Source organism: Emydura macquarii, unplaced genomic scaffold (genome assembly GCF_026122565.2).
Source record: "Emydura macquarii macquarii isolate MOO-44397 ecotype Brisbane River unplaced genomic scaffold, CSIRO-AGI_Emac_v2 contig_1353, whole genome shotgun sequence".
In the NCBI taxonomy this organism is placed as follows: domain Eukaryota; kingdom Metazoa; phylum Chordata; order Testudines; family Chelidae; genus Emydura; species Emydura macquarii.
Window position 1 is genome coordinate 1953546 of NW_027131490.1, and position 12062 is coordinate 1965607.

At 38.8% G+C, this 12062-nt stretch overlaps 1 protein-coding gene across 9 annotated transcripts in view; it reads left to right on the forward strand.

Annotated features, from left to right (window-relative positions):
- TBC1D1 (TBC1 domain family member 1) overlaps positions 1–12062 on the forward strand; it is a 183583-nt gene that overhangs the window by 140234 nt on the left and 31287 nt on the right. For all 9 annotated transcript variants that reach the window (XR_010920441.1, XM_067551539.1, XM_067551543.1 and 6 more), the window contains 3 exons: positions 310–495; positions 9424–9585; positions 11831–11989. Coding sequence is in view for 8 of the 9 variants with exons in the window: in XM_067551539.1 (XP_067407640.1) it covers positions 310–495; positions 9424–9585; positions 11831–11989 (507 nt within the window). In the remaining variant the exon portion in view is untranslated. The remainder of the gene's footprint in view (positions 1–309; positions 496–9423; positions 9586–11830; positions 11990–12062) is intronic.

The window sequence follows — 12062 nt, forward strand, 5'->3', positions numbered from 1 at the left end:
TTAGGGGGTGGCAAACAAGGCAATTGCCTGATGCTTCATGCCACAGGGGGCCCCTGCAAAGTTAAGTTACATGATTCAGCCCCAGATGGTGGGGCTTGGGCTTCAATCTCATGAAAGGGGTATAGTAGTCTGGAAAGGCTGAGGACCACTGAATTAAAGTACACATTAGTGTTTGCACTTGCAACTTTTAGATGTATTATACATAATACATTTTTTATACATGCACAAGTGGCAGGTGGCCTTTGAAAATGTGCCCCTTTATTTGACTATAAAACCTAAATGGATCGCGTTCATTTCTGTCTCTTCAAGATTACTCTGAATTGGGAGATCTTCCACCTAGATCTCCACTGGAACCAGTTTGTGAAGATGGCCCCTTTGGGCCAGTGAAAGAAGAGAGGAAAAGGACGCCTCGGGAGCTTCGAGAACTGTGGCAGAAGGCCATTCTTCAACAGATACTGCTCCTTAGAATGGAAAAGGAAAATCAAAAATTGCAAGGTTAGTAAAAATTTTGATTAGATACTACGGAGAACAAGTTCTGTGTTCTTGGTTTGGATTGAGGCCTTTGCAGTGAATAGGATCAGGCTTTAACAAACTGTTTTAGAAGCAATATAGATAAGTCAGCCTAGCACTGTCTCTCCCAATCCTCTTTATTGTGTGTGGTGTTTCCTTCTTTCCTTCATTTATTCTTAATCTTTTACCTATGGCTTATTTACTTTATCTTAATTGCTACTTTATTGTTAGCATTTCATTGAATGTTTTCAGACTGGTGCCTGGAAGTGCTGATAAGGAGCTCAGTGTTGTCCTTTTGAACTGCCTCTTTGGTATATTCTGATGCACCAGGTGATTGTTTAAATATTGGTCACTCACTAAATCCTGCTTAGCTGTTCTGGGAGTTAAACAGAGTCCTCAAGGAGTTGACCTTGTACTTTAATCTGTGGGTGAAATACTGACTATCAGGGTGCTGACAGTTACACACACATGCAGACATTTAGTAACATCACGGGTACTGTGTAATAAAATGTTAACTATGTGCTTTGTGTTGGAAGATCAGAAAACAGTTATAAGGTATTAGAAATGAAAATAGGGTAGTAATACTTATGTGTTTTTCATCTAAAGTGTCTCCCTTCTGCTTAATTGTTTTTAAACTTTTTATATTGTCATTTTTAATGTACTTTCCATACAAATATTAATTTGGTGTCTCACTACAAAGTCAAAATATTGAGACCTTGGCTAAAATTTTCAAAAGTGCCTAAGTCCCATTTTCAGTAGTGACTTGGGGGTAATTTTTCAAAGGTACACTTAGGCACTTAATTCCCATGGACTTTCAGTAGGAGTTAGGCACCTAAGTGCCATTTGTGCCCTTGAAAAACTAGCCCAAGTCACTTTTGAAAATAGGATTTAAGCACCTGAGTCACTTTTGACGATGTTCTCCTTTGTCCTGGGTAGCTGTGATGGAGTGGTCATTGACTGCATGATTGGAGTTTAGTGGGGGTGGGGTTAAGGAGCTACAACACTTATCCCAGCTTTGAAAGTGCCAGTCTAGCAGTCTTGCTTTAGACAAATTCCTGCTTCAGTTTCTGAAGTCAGCCGAGGAGTGAAATGATCTTGGACGCCTGGTGCAGGCAAAGACTTGCCCAACCTGAATGAGTTCCTCTAATCTTGAAAGGCTAGCCTAGCCTGGGAGTCTAGTCTTGCAGGATTAGCTCAGCCAGGGACGCTTGGTTTTGTGTAGCATGGAAGCTCAGCCCAGGAGGGACTTCTAAAATTTTCAGGTAGAACTTTTGCTAGCAGCTCTTATGCAGTTGCTGTGAAAACATCTGAACCTGTGGGAATCTACGTTTTTTCAGTTCTTATGGGACTTAAAATTAAAAAATATATTTTTCCGCTTTTGTTTTAAATACTCCTAAGATTTTTTTTTGCCTCTTTCATTTTCAAAGTGAAACCCACATGAAACCGACAGCTAACATGTTAAACCATATGCTTAGTCAGATGTTGAACACCACTCTGCCCAGAGAAAATAGCCACTAATTACAAAACAACCACAAATACACTAAAAATCAGCATCTCTGAAATTTGTCAATAAATGAACAAAAGAAACAAGTCTTGGCAAGACCTGTCCTAGGTTGTGTGCTATGCATTTTAAAGGAAGAGTAGCATGTGTATCTTGGAATTGCTTTTTACTTTACTCCTTATAGGCAGATACATTTCAAGAAGTGCTCTGAGTTGCGGTTATACAAAGGAACCAGCCTGTGACACATTTTGAAAAGCAGACGAGAACATGCTTTAGCAGGCTCTGCTTTATTATCATCCATGTATTCTGGTGTTTTCATCTTTGGGAACTAACAATAAATATTTTAATGTTCAATAATGTTTCTGTAAGCACAGAATATGTTCATTTTGACTACTACTAAATTAAGCAGTAAAAATGCTAAAATTAAATGTGCAATATAATATTCATTACTTACCATTTTTAGCTCCTGATACATTATTGCACATTTAAATATTTATTGTTGCTGTCCAGGTGTACTCACTTATAAAGGGTATATCCTACCCTCAATCTTTGCATACCACTACCATTGACTTCCATGGGCTTTCTGTATGTTGAAGTTAGAATTAATCTTCCAAATGTTCAAATACCAGATGATACTATTAATTGCAAAAGACAAAACAAAAAGTGACTGAGTTTGCCCATCCGCTCTAATGCAAGCTGCTACTTCAATGCTTATTTTAAAATAATCTTCATGTAGGAAGACCAGTGGCCTTATGGTTTTTTGTATACAATATTCTTTTTGATCTGAAGAAAATGTGAACAAGTTGGCTTCACTCTTGGGTAAAGTTGCATTTATTTAGAAATACACAGTGCCACTTTCCAGGCTGACACATAACTATAACATACCCATTGGTGCTGTAATTCTTTTAATTCAATGTTTAAGCATAGAGCAATTCGTAGTAAAAAAGATACTGCAACATCAGCGTATAAGTTATGACATGTCTTACCAAGAATGTATAGATAAATCACACTTCAATAAAAGTGTAACCACAATATGTCTGCATTCATTTCTCCTGAGACTGCCTAATTCTTGTCCTACAGAAAGGTCAACATGTATAGTACCCAATTCTAATTTTGCTACAGTGGTTTGGCTCACCTCTAATTACACCTTGTGTAATTGCTGAGCATACCAGTGAGTGTAAACACTGATCTGAAAGGAGGAGTCTTGGCTAACATAGCAACAGATCATTTTTTCCCTTTAGTCTGGAACTCCCCTTTATACTAACAAGGTAGGTGCACAGATCTAGGGGAGAACAGACCACATTATTTATATATTATTCTCTGCAAGAACCTCCATTGTCACTAGCAGTGTTAAACACACTGGTAATGTTCACTGCAAAAGTCTCATAATTTGAAAGAGGGGCTTCTCCAGACTGCAGAAATTTAAGAGTGAGGTCACAGGATGTTAGATTCTTTGAAGTCTTGCTTTCAGAAATACTTACGGCAAACAGCCGTGGTGGCAGTATGAAGAGGAGGAAAGAGAAGAAGAGAAGTTAAGGAGTTAGACTTTTTTTTTTAAATTTGCAGCCAAGTATTACAAAAACAAAGGTGCATTGCTTATTTTTAATCTTAAGGGTTTCTTTTTAAATCCTAGTTTCAGTCGCTCCTCTCATGAAAGATGAGTTCAAACTGGAACAGGTCCAGAGAAGGGCTACTAAGATGATCCGCGGAATGGAAAACCTGCCTTATGAGAGGAGACTCAAAGAGCTTGGCTTGTTTAGCCTAACCAAAGAAGGCTGAGAAGAGATATGATTGCTCTCTCTAAATACATCAGAGGGATAAGTATCAGGGAGGGAGAGGAATTGTTTAAGTTCAGCACCAGTGAGGACACAAGAACTAATGGATATAAACTGGCCATCAGGAAGTTTAGATTTGAAATTAAGCGAAGGTTTCTAACCATCAGAGGAATGAAGTTCTGGAACAGCCTTTCAAGGGGAGCAGTGGAGGCAAACAACTTAGCTGGCTTCAAGACTGAGCTTGATAAATTTATGGAGGCGGTGGTATGAGGGGACAACCTAATTTGGCAAATAACTGATCTTTGCGTACTAGTGGTAAATACATTCAGTGGCCTGTGATGGGATGTTAGATGGGGTGGGTTCTGAGTTACTACAGATAATTCTTTCTGGGTGACTGGCTGGTGAATCTTGCCCACAAGCTCAGGGACGGGAAGGAATTTTCCTCCAGGGCAGATTGGCAGAAAACCTGGGGGTTTTTCGCCTTCTTCTGCAACATGGCGCATGAGTCACTTGTTGGTGGATTCTCTGTACCTTGAAGTCTTTAAATCATTATTGAAAGACTTCAGTAACTCAGTCATAGATTACGTATCTATTATAGGAGTGGATGGGTGAAATTCTGTGGCCTGCTTTGTGCAGGAGGTCAGACTAGATGATCATAATGGTCCCTTCTGACCTTACAGTCTATGGATCTGAGAGTCATGGTTTGTCATCTGGGTCCGTGGTTGCTGGAGGGGCTATACTAACAATGCTCAGTCAGGGGAAAACTGCAGAGAATAGGTCAGACGATCCCTAAAAGTGGTGGTTTATTCTTTGATTAGATTTCACCAAGCCAGTAACCAAAGAGGTTCTGTAATACTTTACTGGTTACCAAGAAGCTAAAATACAGTTCCCTTTAAGTAATCCAGCCTTTGGCTCCCATCCCAACAGCCAAGTATATATAGTGAGGATTATTTAGAACAGGGGTGTCAAACTCATTTGCTATGGTGCGCCAGATTTGAATTAAATGTACTTCAAGTGGGCCATACATGCCATAAATCAAAATACTAGACGCAACCATTTCTATGTAGTATTATATTTTATTTGCTAGATATCAGCGATATAAAAACTGCAGTAAATTCACTTCTACAACTACTACTATTTTACGATTAAAAGACTCGATCAATGATTAAGAATTATAGTCTGCGCGATGCCCCAAGACCACACTGTCCCTCTCCCGCATTTTGGAGCGCTGTATCTCATGCACACAGCGCTCCACGTGCTGCCGCCAGAGTTCACAGATCTCATGGCAGCATGTGATGCCGCAACATCTCGTGGCATTGTACTATCAGTTCAATAGGTTATAGTCCAATAGTCAGTCATGTGTAGAGTTTGTTCAAAGTTTTGCAGGGATAATCTAGCGTATAGTTGGAGACCTCAGTCTTGCAACTCGAACTTCCCCTGACAAAGTTTAAGCAGATCTGAAATAGTAAGGATCAGTCCCGAAGCTTCCTTTATAGTTGAATAAACCTCTTGGCAGCAAGTGATCATAGCAGGCTTTCCTTGGACGAAGAATAGGTAATATACATTGTTGCTTCGAAGTAAATCTCCTACGCATATACTGTTAATTAGTTGCATTGATTAGCATAAGGCAATTAACCATTCAAACGGTTCATAGGTCGTTTACTACAAACTTCAAAGAGAAATAAAGCCCATGATATGATTGCATCACGAGTTTCATCTAAATGTTAATATCACCCTTTGATCTCTGAATCAATAGACTATACATTAGAGCTTCAGAGTTACAAACACCCAGAGTTACAAACTGACTGGTCAACCACACACCTCATTTGGAACCGGAAGTATGCAATCAGGCAGCAGCAGAGACCAAAAAAGCAAATGCAGCATAATACTGTGTTAAATGTAAACTACTAAAAAAAAATAAAGGGTATTTTTTTTTAAAAAGATTTGACTAGGTGAAGGAAACTGTTTTTGTGCTCATTTCATTTAAATTAAGATGGTTAAAAGCAGCATTTTTCCTTCGAATAGTAAAGTTAATGTTCAGTTGTAAACTTCTGAAAAAAACAACCATAATGTTTTGTTCAGAATTACAAACGTCTCAGAGTTACAACCTCCATTCCCCAGGTGTTTGTAACTCTGAGGTTCTACTGTAGCAATGAAACATTACAGACAGGAACTGAGGTTTAGCCTCTGCAAGCTAATTAGATCACATTTTTAAACTTCTAACAAGATATAGGTAGACACAGATAAATACAATTAGTATCTATTCTTAATCCTTTAACAATACAGGCCTGTATTTTAAGAACTCTAGTTTATTTAACATGGCTTTGCTAACCATCTCTAAGGAATGATCCTGTTTATCATTTCAATAGTTTTTTAATATGTCCTTAAAGGTTGATTTTGGGTCACCCAGCCTGCTGACTGCTTAACCCTCACTGGCTCAGTGTCACATCACCAAAAGTCCCTATGTAGATGTGTCCTTTGTTTTCTGGTTGTAATTCCATTCCTGAGCCAACTTCATATGATCCTGGACATGAAATACTGGATACCAGTACAGTTGATTTTACACACAGAAGTGATACTGAAAGCAAAATTCCTGCACTGAGCCAGCCAGAAAAGACAGAGTAATAAACATGGCCCTTGTCACTTTGTTTAAAATGCCCTGTAGAGTGTAAAGTGAAAGTCTGTTTCAGTTTATTTAAAGAGTAATAAATAATTATTCCTTTACTCTGAATCAAACCTCTAGTATGTTAAAAGAAAGTTCTCGATAAAATGTGTGTTTGGGGTTTTTTAACCATAACTTTGGCATAGTAGGATGGATATGTGGAAACAAACATGAAAAAAGTGACTGCTAACAAACATTTTAAATAATAATTACTAGTTAGAATTTGTTTTCCCTCTAGTATTAGCAGGCAAAAACAAGCCGTATAACCACAAAAACAAATCAGTGAAACCAATAAGCATGCATCGTTTCAAATCCTAAAACCATCCCATCTTAAGGACTTTTGAGTATGGTAAGAGTATAGGGAAACATACAGAGATCAGAAGCGTCTACTAAACTATACCACTAATTCTCATGCTAGTTCTCATCATAAGTGCAGTCAGTTATCTTGAAGATTAATGTTAAGCAATTTGATATTTGAGATCATTAAAGGTTTGGGCAAGTCACTTGGAGGCATCTTTACAAAGGTATTTAAGATACAGTCAGTTACCCAGTGGGATTTACAAATGTACATAAGCAGGTTTGGCACCTAACTCCCATTGAAAGTAAATGGAAGTTAAGTTCCTAACCCATTTAAGTGTTTTTGTAAGGTGCCTATCTGCATCATTAGTCACCTAAATACCTTTGTATCTCTAGCCTGTCATGTCCCTGTGCCTCGGTTTAGCCATCTGGAAAATAGTGGTCATTATAATGATGTGCAGTAAGGTATGGGGTGAAATGTTTTAGTTTTTAATTTTGAAAATTCCTATGTAGCTAACTTGGGAGGAGAAAAAAACCCATAGTTTAAACAGAGGTAGGAATTAAATCTAGGCCATCGGATTGCATCTGAGTGTAACTGTTTAGTTTGCATAATCTTCCCTACACAGTCTGAATTCAACATTCAGTGCTGCAACTTGTGCTTCTAAGGCCAGATAGCATTCTAGAAGAATTAACCATACTAGTGTGGGACGTGAAACACAACAGCTGAATTCCTTGGTTACTTTTCCTTGCCTGAGCCTCAGTAAATAAGTTATAAAATGAGCTCACTTGCCCTGGAAAACACTGCAGTGTTTAAAGTCTCTGCAGATTCCTGTAACTTACTATCCAGGAAACCTGCTACCTCCAAATGGATTTAGGAACAAAACTAATTTAAAAGAAATTTCAAGGATTTAGGTTATTCAGATGAATGAAATGCCACAACAGGCCTACAATTTGATCCATTGGGAAACTAAAAGGCCCTGATCCTGCAAACACTCATAAGTTAACTCACACGAGTAATTCCACTGAGTTGTTCCATGCATAAGTGCTGGCAGGATCAGGGCCTGAATTGTTATATAATTTAAAGGTGAGAAATTTCTAACTATATACACTCTACCATTCCTTTCTGACAAATTGAAAAATAGCCATTGTTTCATGTGACCCACAAAAATCAGTTCTTTAAAAACCTCAGTGGCAAAATATACTTAGAGCTATACTGACCTAGTCAATAATGTTGTTACACAAAGTATTGTGGCATGATCAGAGATTCTGTAAATTAAAATGTTTTAAAATGTATTGTTCTCAATATACTAACTACAGCTCTATGCAAATGTTTCACTTGCCAAACAGGAGAGAGGAAAAACCAGCCAGGAAAACAAGACTTAAATTTGTATAAACAGCTTTAACAATGGAGAGTTAAACTATTAAAAAATTACTTTGTCCTTTTAACTTAGATTGTCTCAACATACTAATAAATAAGAGTGTTGTATTATGGTATTAAATCATGAAAGTGACAGTAGTCTTATGATGTATGGTAATAATATGTCCTCAAAATGACAGTACACTGTGATGCATTACAGTAATGCATCATCACAGCAATGAAGTATTGTGCATATATCACACAAACATCATTAAAATGATGGAAACTTTATGACACATTACTTTTTAAACATGGTTCCAACTCAGGAGAGCTGCTTGGAATTTACTATGAGTTAATTTTTTTAACATTTTAAATCCTCACCCACTCTTTGGGATATGTATGCTGCAGTTAAAAACCAGTGGCTGGCCTGTGTCAGCTGACTCAGGCTAAGAGACTCAATCTAAGGGACTGTTTAATTGCGATTTAAACATTCAGGCTCCAGCTGGAGCCTGGGCTCTAGGACTTTGCTGACACCACAGTTAGCCCAAGCCCCACAAGCAGGAATCAACTGGCAGCAGGGGCCAACTGCAGGTGTCTAATTGCAGTGTAGACATACCCTTTATTTCCTCTTGCTTCTCTCACATTTCTAGGGTCTCTCCAAGTCTCCATATCCTCACAAGTGCTTCTGTTCACTTTCTCACATGTACAAAGAGTCTGACCGTATCATCACCATCCTCCAACAAAATCAACTGACTCCCCAGCCCCTTCAAAATCCTGTTAAAAATTGCTATCCCTAAAATTCTCTGTAGACTTGCCACAGACTTTTATTTTGCCATGTGCTCAGTGTTGTAAATATGTTGTACTCCTAATAAATAGCAGTACTCTTCGATAATTCTGAATCAAAAGGGAGGGTAGCATTCAAACTTACTTTGATATCTCATGTTTAGTTTTGGTCTTGTTTGCTCTAAGTCCTTTTTGTGAAGAGGCAAAATCAAAATGGTCTCTAACAATCTTGCTTATTTCATTAATCATCTTCAATGTCTCTTTCGGTTTTGGAGATTTGACTAGTGGTAAGGCTCTTCATCTGAGATGTCATGCAGAATCTATTTTAACAGAGCTTTCCAACAGAACTACACAACTAGAACCATTTAAAACAAAAAAGCATCCTGAAATTCTTACAGTGCTTGTCAAAAATCCTACATCTTCAGTGATGTAGACTAGTGTCACCGTGGCTGTTTGCATGATAAGGCCCTGTGTAAGTGAATCTGTTTGATAGTATTGTTCACTCTTAACTGGTACACTGTTTAATATTATTTTCTAGCTTCTGAAAACAATTTGCTGAACAAGCGTCTGAAACTTGATTATGAAGAAATTACTCCGTGCTTGAAAGATGTAACTTTGGTTTGGGAAAAAATGCTGAGTACACCAGGAAGGTCAAAAACGAAATTTGATATGGAAAAAATACATTCTGCTGTTGGGCGAGGTAAGTGTAGCCTATATTTTTAAAATGGTGATATTCATGTACAGCTTAATGTTAGAAGTCATAGAATCCATAGAGTTGGAAGAGACCTCAGGAGGTCATCTAGTCCAACCCCCTGCTCAAAGCAGGACTAACCAGAACTAACCTCAGCTAAAAAGTCATCCTAGTTGCTTTTCTCTATCACTACCAGTTCTCTTATCACCTTAAGTGTGTTCATCATGGTCTTAATAAACAATTGACAGTGTTCAGAAGTGACACATTTGAGGCCCATTGCCCCTCAGCTACCCATGTGCCACTCCCATTGATTTTAAATCATAGTTACAACCATGTAGCTGAGGGTAAAGTATGTGACGTTCACTTATTAACAGGGCCCCCACATGGGGGGTGGGAAGGGTACACTTTACTGGGGCCCGGAGGCCCTGGGGGGCCCGGCCCAGGCTGCAACCCCCATGAGTTTGTGTCTAGGAGGGGGCCTGTGTTACAAGTTTGTAATGGGCCCAAAAAAATTATGCTTGGGCCCTGCTTATTAATTAACTTCATCCTACGGGGAAAAGAGGTTGGGACAGCAAAGTTGTAACAAAGCAGCAGCTCAGTTGTATTAGACCAGTGGTTCTCAACCTATTTAGCATTGTAAGCCGCATATTCAAGTCTGTATGTGTTATGTGGGCCGCATCCACACAATATATATGCTACCTGTATGGCCCTTAAGGATGTCACATGGGCCGCAGCTGTGTGCTGAATATAGAATCACTGTATCAGACACTGTTATAACTTGGGTTGAAAATAAACACACACAACCCCTCAAAGATGTATTCATGTAAAGAACAGAGTAAACTCTTTAAACTGTTATCTGGAAATCCTGTCCCAGCTCTGACTGCACATTGTCAGAAAGGGGTTCAGTACGGTATCTGTACAAGGGAATACATTTGTCCCAAGTGAGTCGATATCTACTGCAGCTGAGTGAACTTCGTAATTTCAGTCCTGCAGGAAAGTCCAAGCACCATACATTCCTAGTCTATGTAGCATACTAGGTCTTCTTTGGGTCGGTAACTTGCCATTGTCCACTATTGGAAGTTTTTAATATTTAATAAAATTGGTTGTTGAGCGTGTCTATCTGTCCACTGTTATACAGGTATATGACACCAGACCTTTTGATTTATAACTCCAAAATACCATGAGCACTCCAAGTTTCTAACTTAACTCCTGACAATGAAAATAAATATACTTAAATTGGTTTTAGAAAGAAATTCCACCCCAAAAAAATCTGGGAGGAAAACATGAGGTGAATGGCGGGGGAGGGAGGGGTGAGGAGAGGGGGAAACATTCAATAGACATATACTATATGCCAAATCCTAATTCAGAAAGAGTTTCTTATAATAATTTTTTATGGTCATACTTAAATATATTTATCTAATTGCTTCAGCCAGTCTTGCACTTTCTCTCTGTCTACAGATTTCAGAGCATTGCAAGCAATTATGAATTAAGCCTCCCATCACCTATGTGATATGGGAAAGTAGCATTATCTCCTCTTCCAGATGGGGAAAGTGAGACTAAAACATGACTACTTACCCAAGGTCTCACAGAAAATCTATAGCAGAAGTGGGAATAGGACACATACCTCCTAATCACTAGATCATGTGTGAATTGCTAATGCTGGGTGCTTATGGTGTGCACGAATCCTAGTGCACTGTCACTTGTGCCAACCAGAAGGACAACAGTGTAGTTTGAGGTATTAGAAAATAATATTTACATCAATTCCATCACACAGCTTTAAATTGTGTACTTTAGCTTGGAAAGCTGTGGAGAAGTCTTATAACTACAGATTGGCAGGCAGCTTAGAGGCCTGTGTGGCTGGTACTTGCCTAAGGAAGTTGGTACAGTAGCTGTTTATTACTGGTGCTTCTCTCTCAAAATGGATGCATAATGCTAATTTCAGTTTTATGCAGCTGTCAGGCCAACCCCATAACCATCATATATCCCTCCCGTTAGGGTTTTTATGCTGGAGGGGGGAGAGTAAATTTTGCAAAGCAGATCAACCTGAATTCCAACTAGGTTGGCCTGCTGCATTGCCAACTTCTGTAGTCTTCCACAAGGTGCATAACTTGGAAGGTCACAGATAATTTCTCTTAGATAGATCTCCCAGGCCTCAATCCTGCTAATACTGTTTACTTGAGACATATTTTATCCCTTGTGATTAGAAGAGTAATATATTTCCCCACTCACCCTTGTTTTTTCCCTTTCTTACCAGGAGTACCACGTCATCACCGCGGTGAGATCTGGAAGCTTTTGGCAGAGCAATACCATCTAAAACATCAGTTTCCCAGTAAGCAGCAGCCAAGGGACACGCCCTACAAAGAACTCCTAAAACAATTAACTTCCCAGCAACATGCAATACTTATCGACCTGGGTAAGGCTCCAGCAGTATTCTGAAATGAACTAAAGTTTCATAGCCTTTGGAGGGGGATAATTCTAATAAAGAA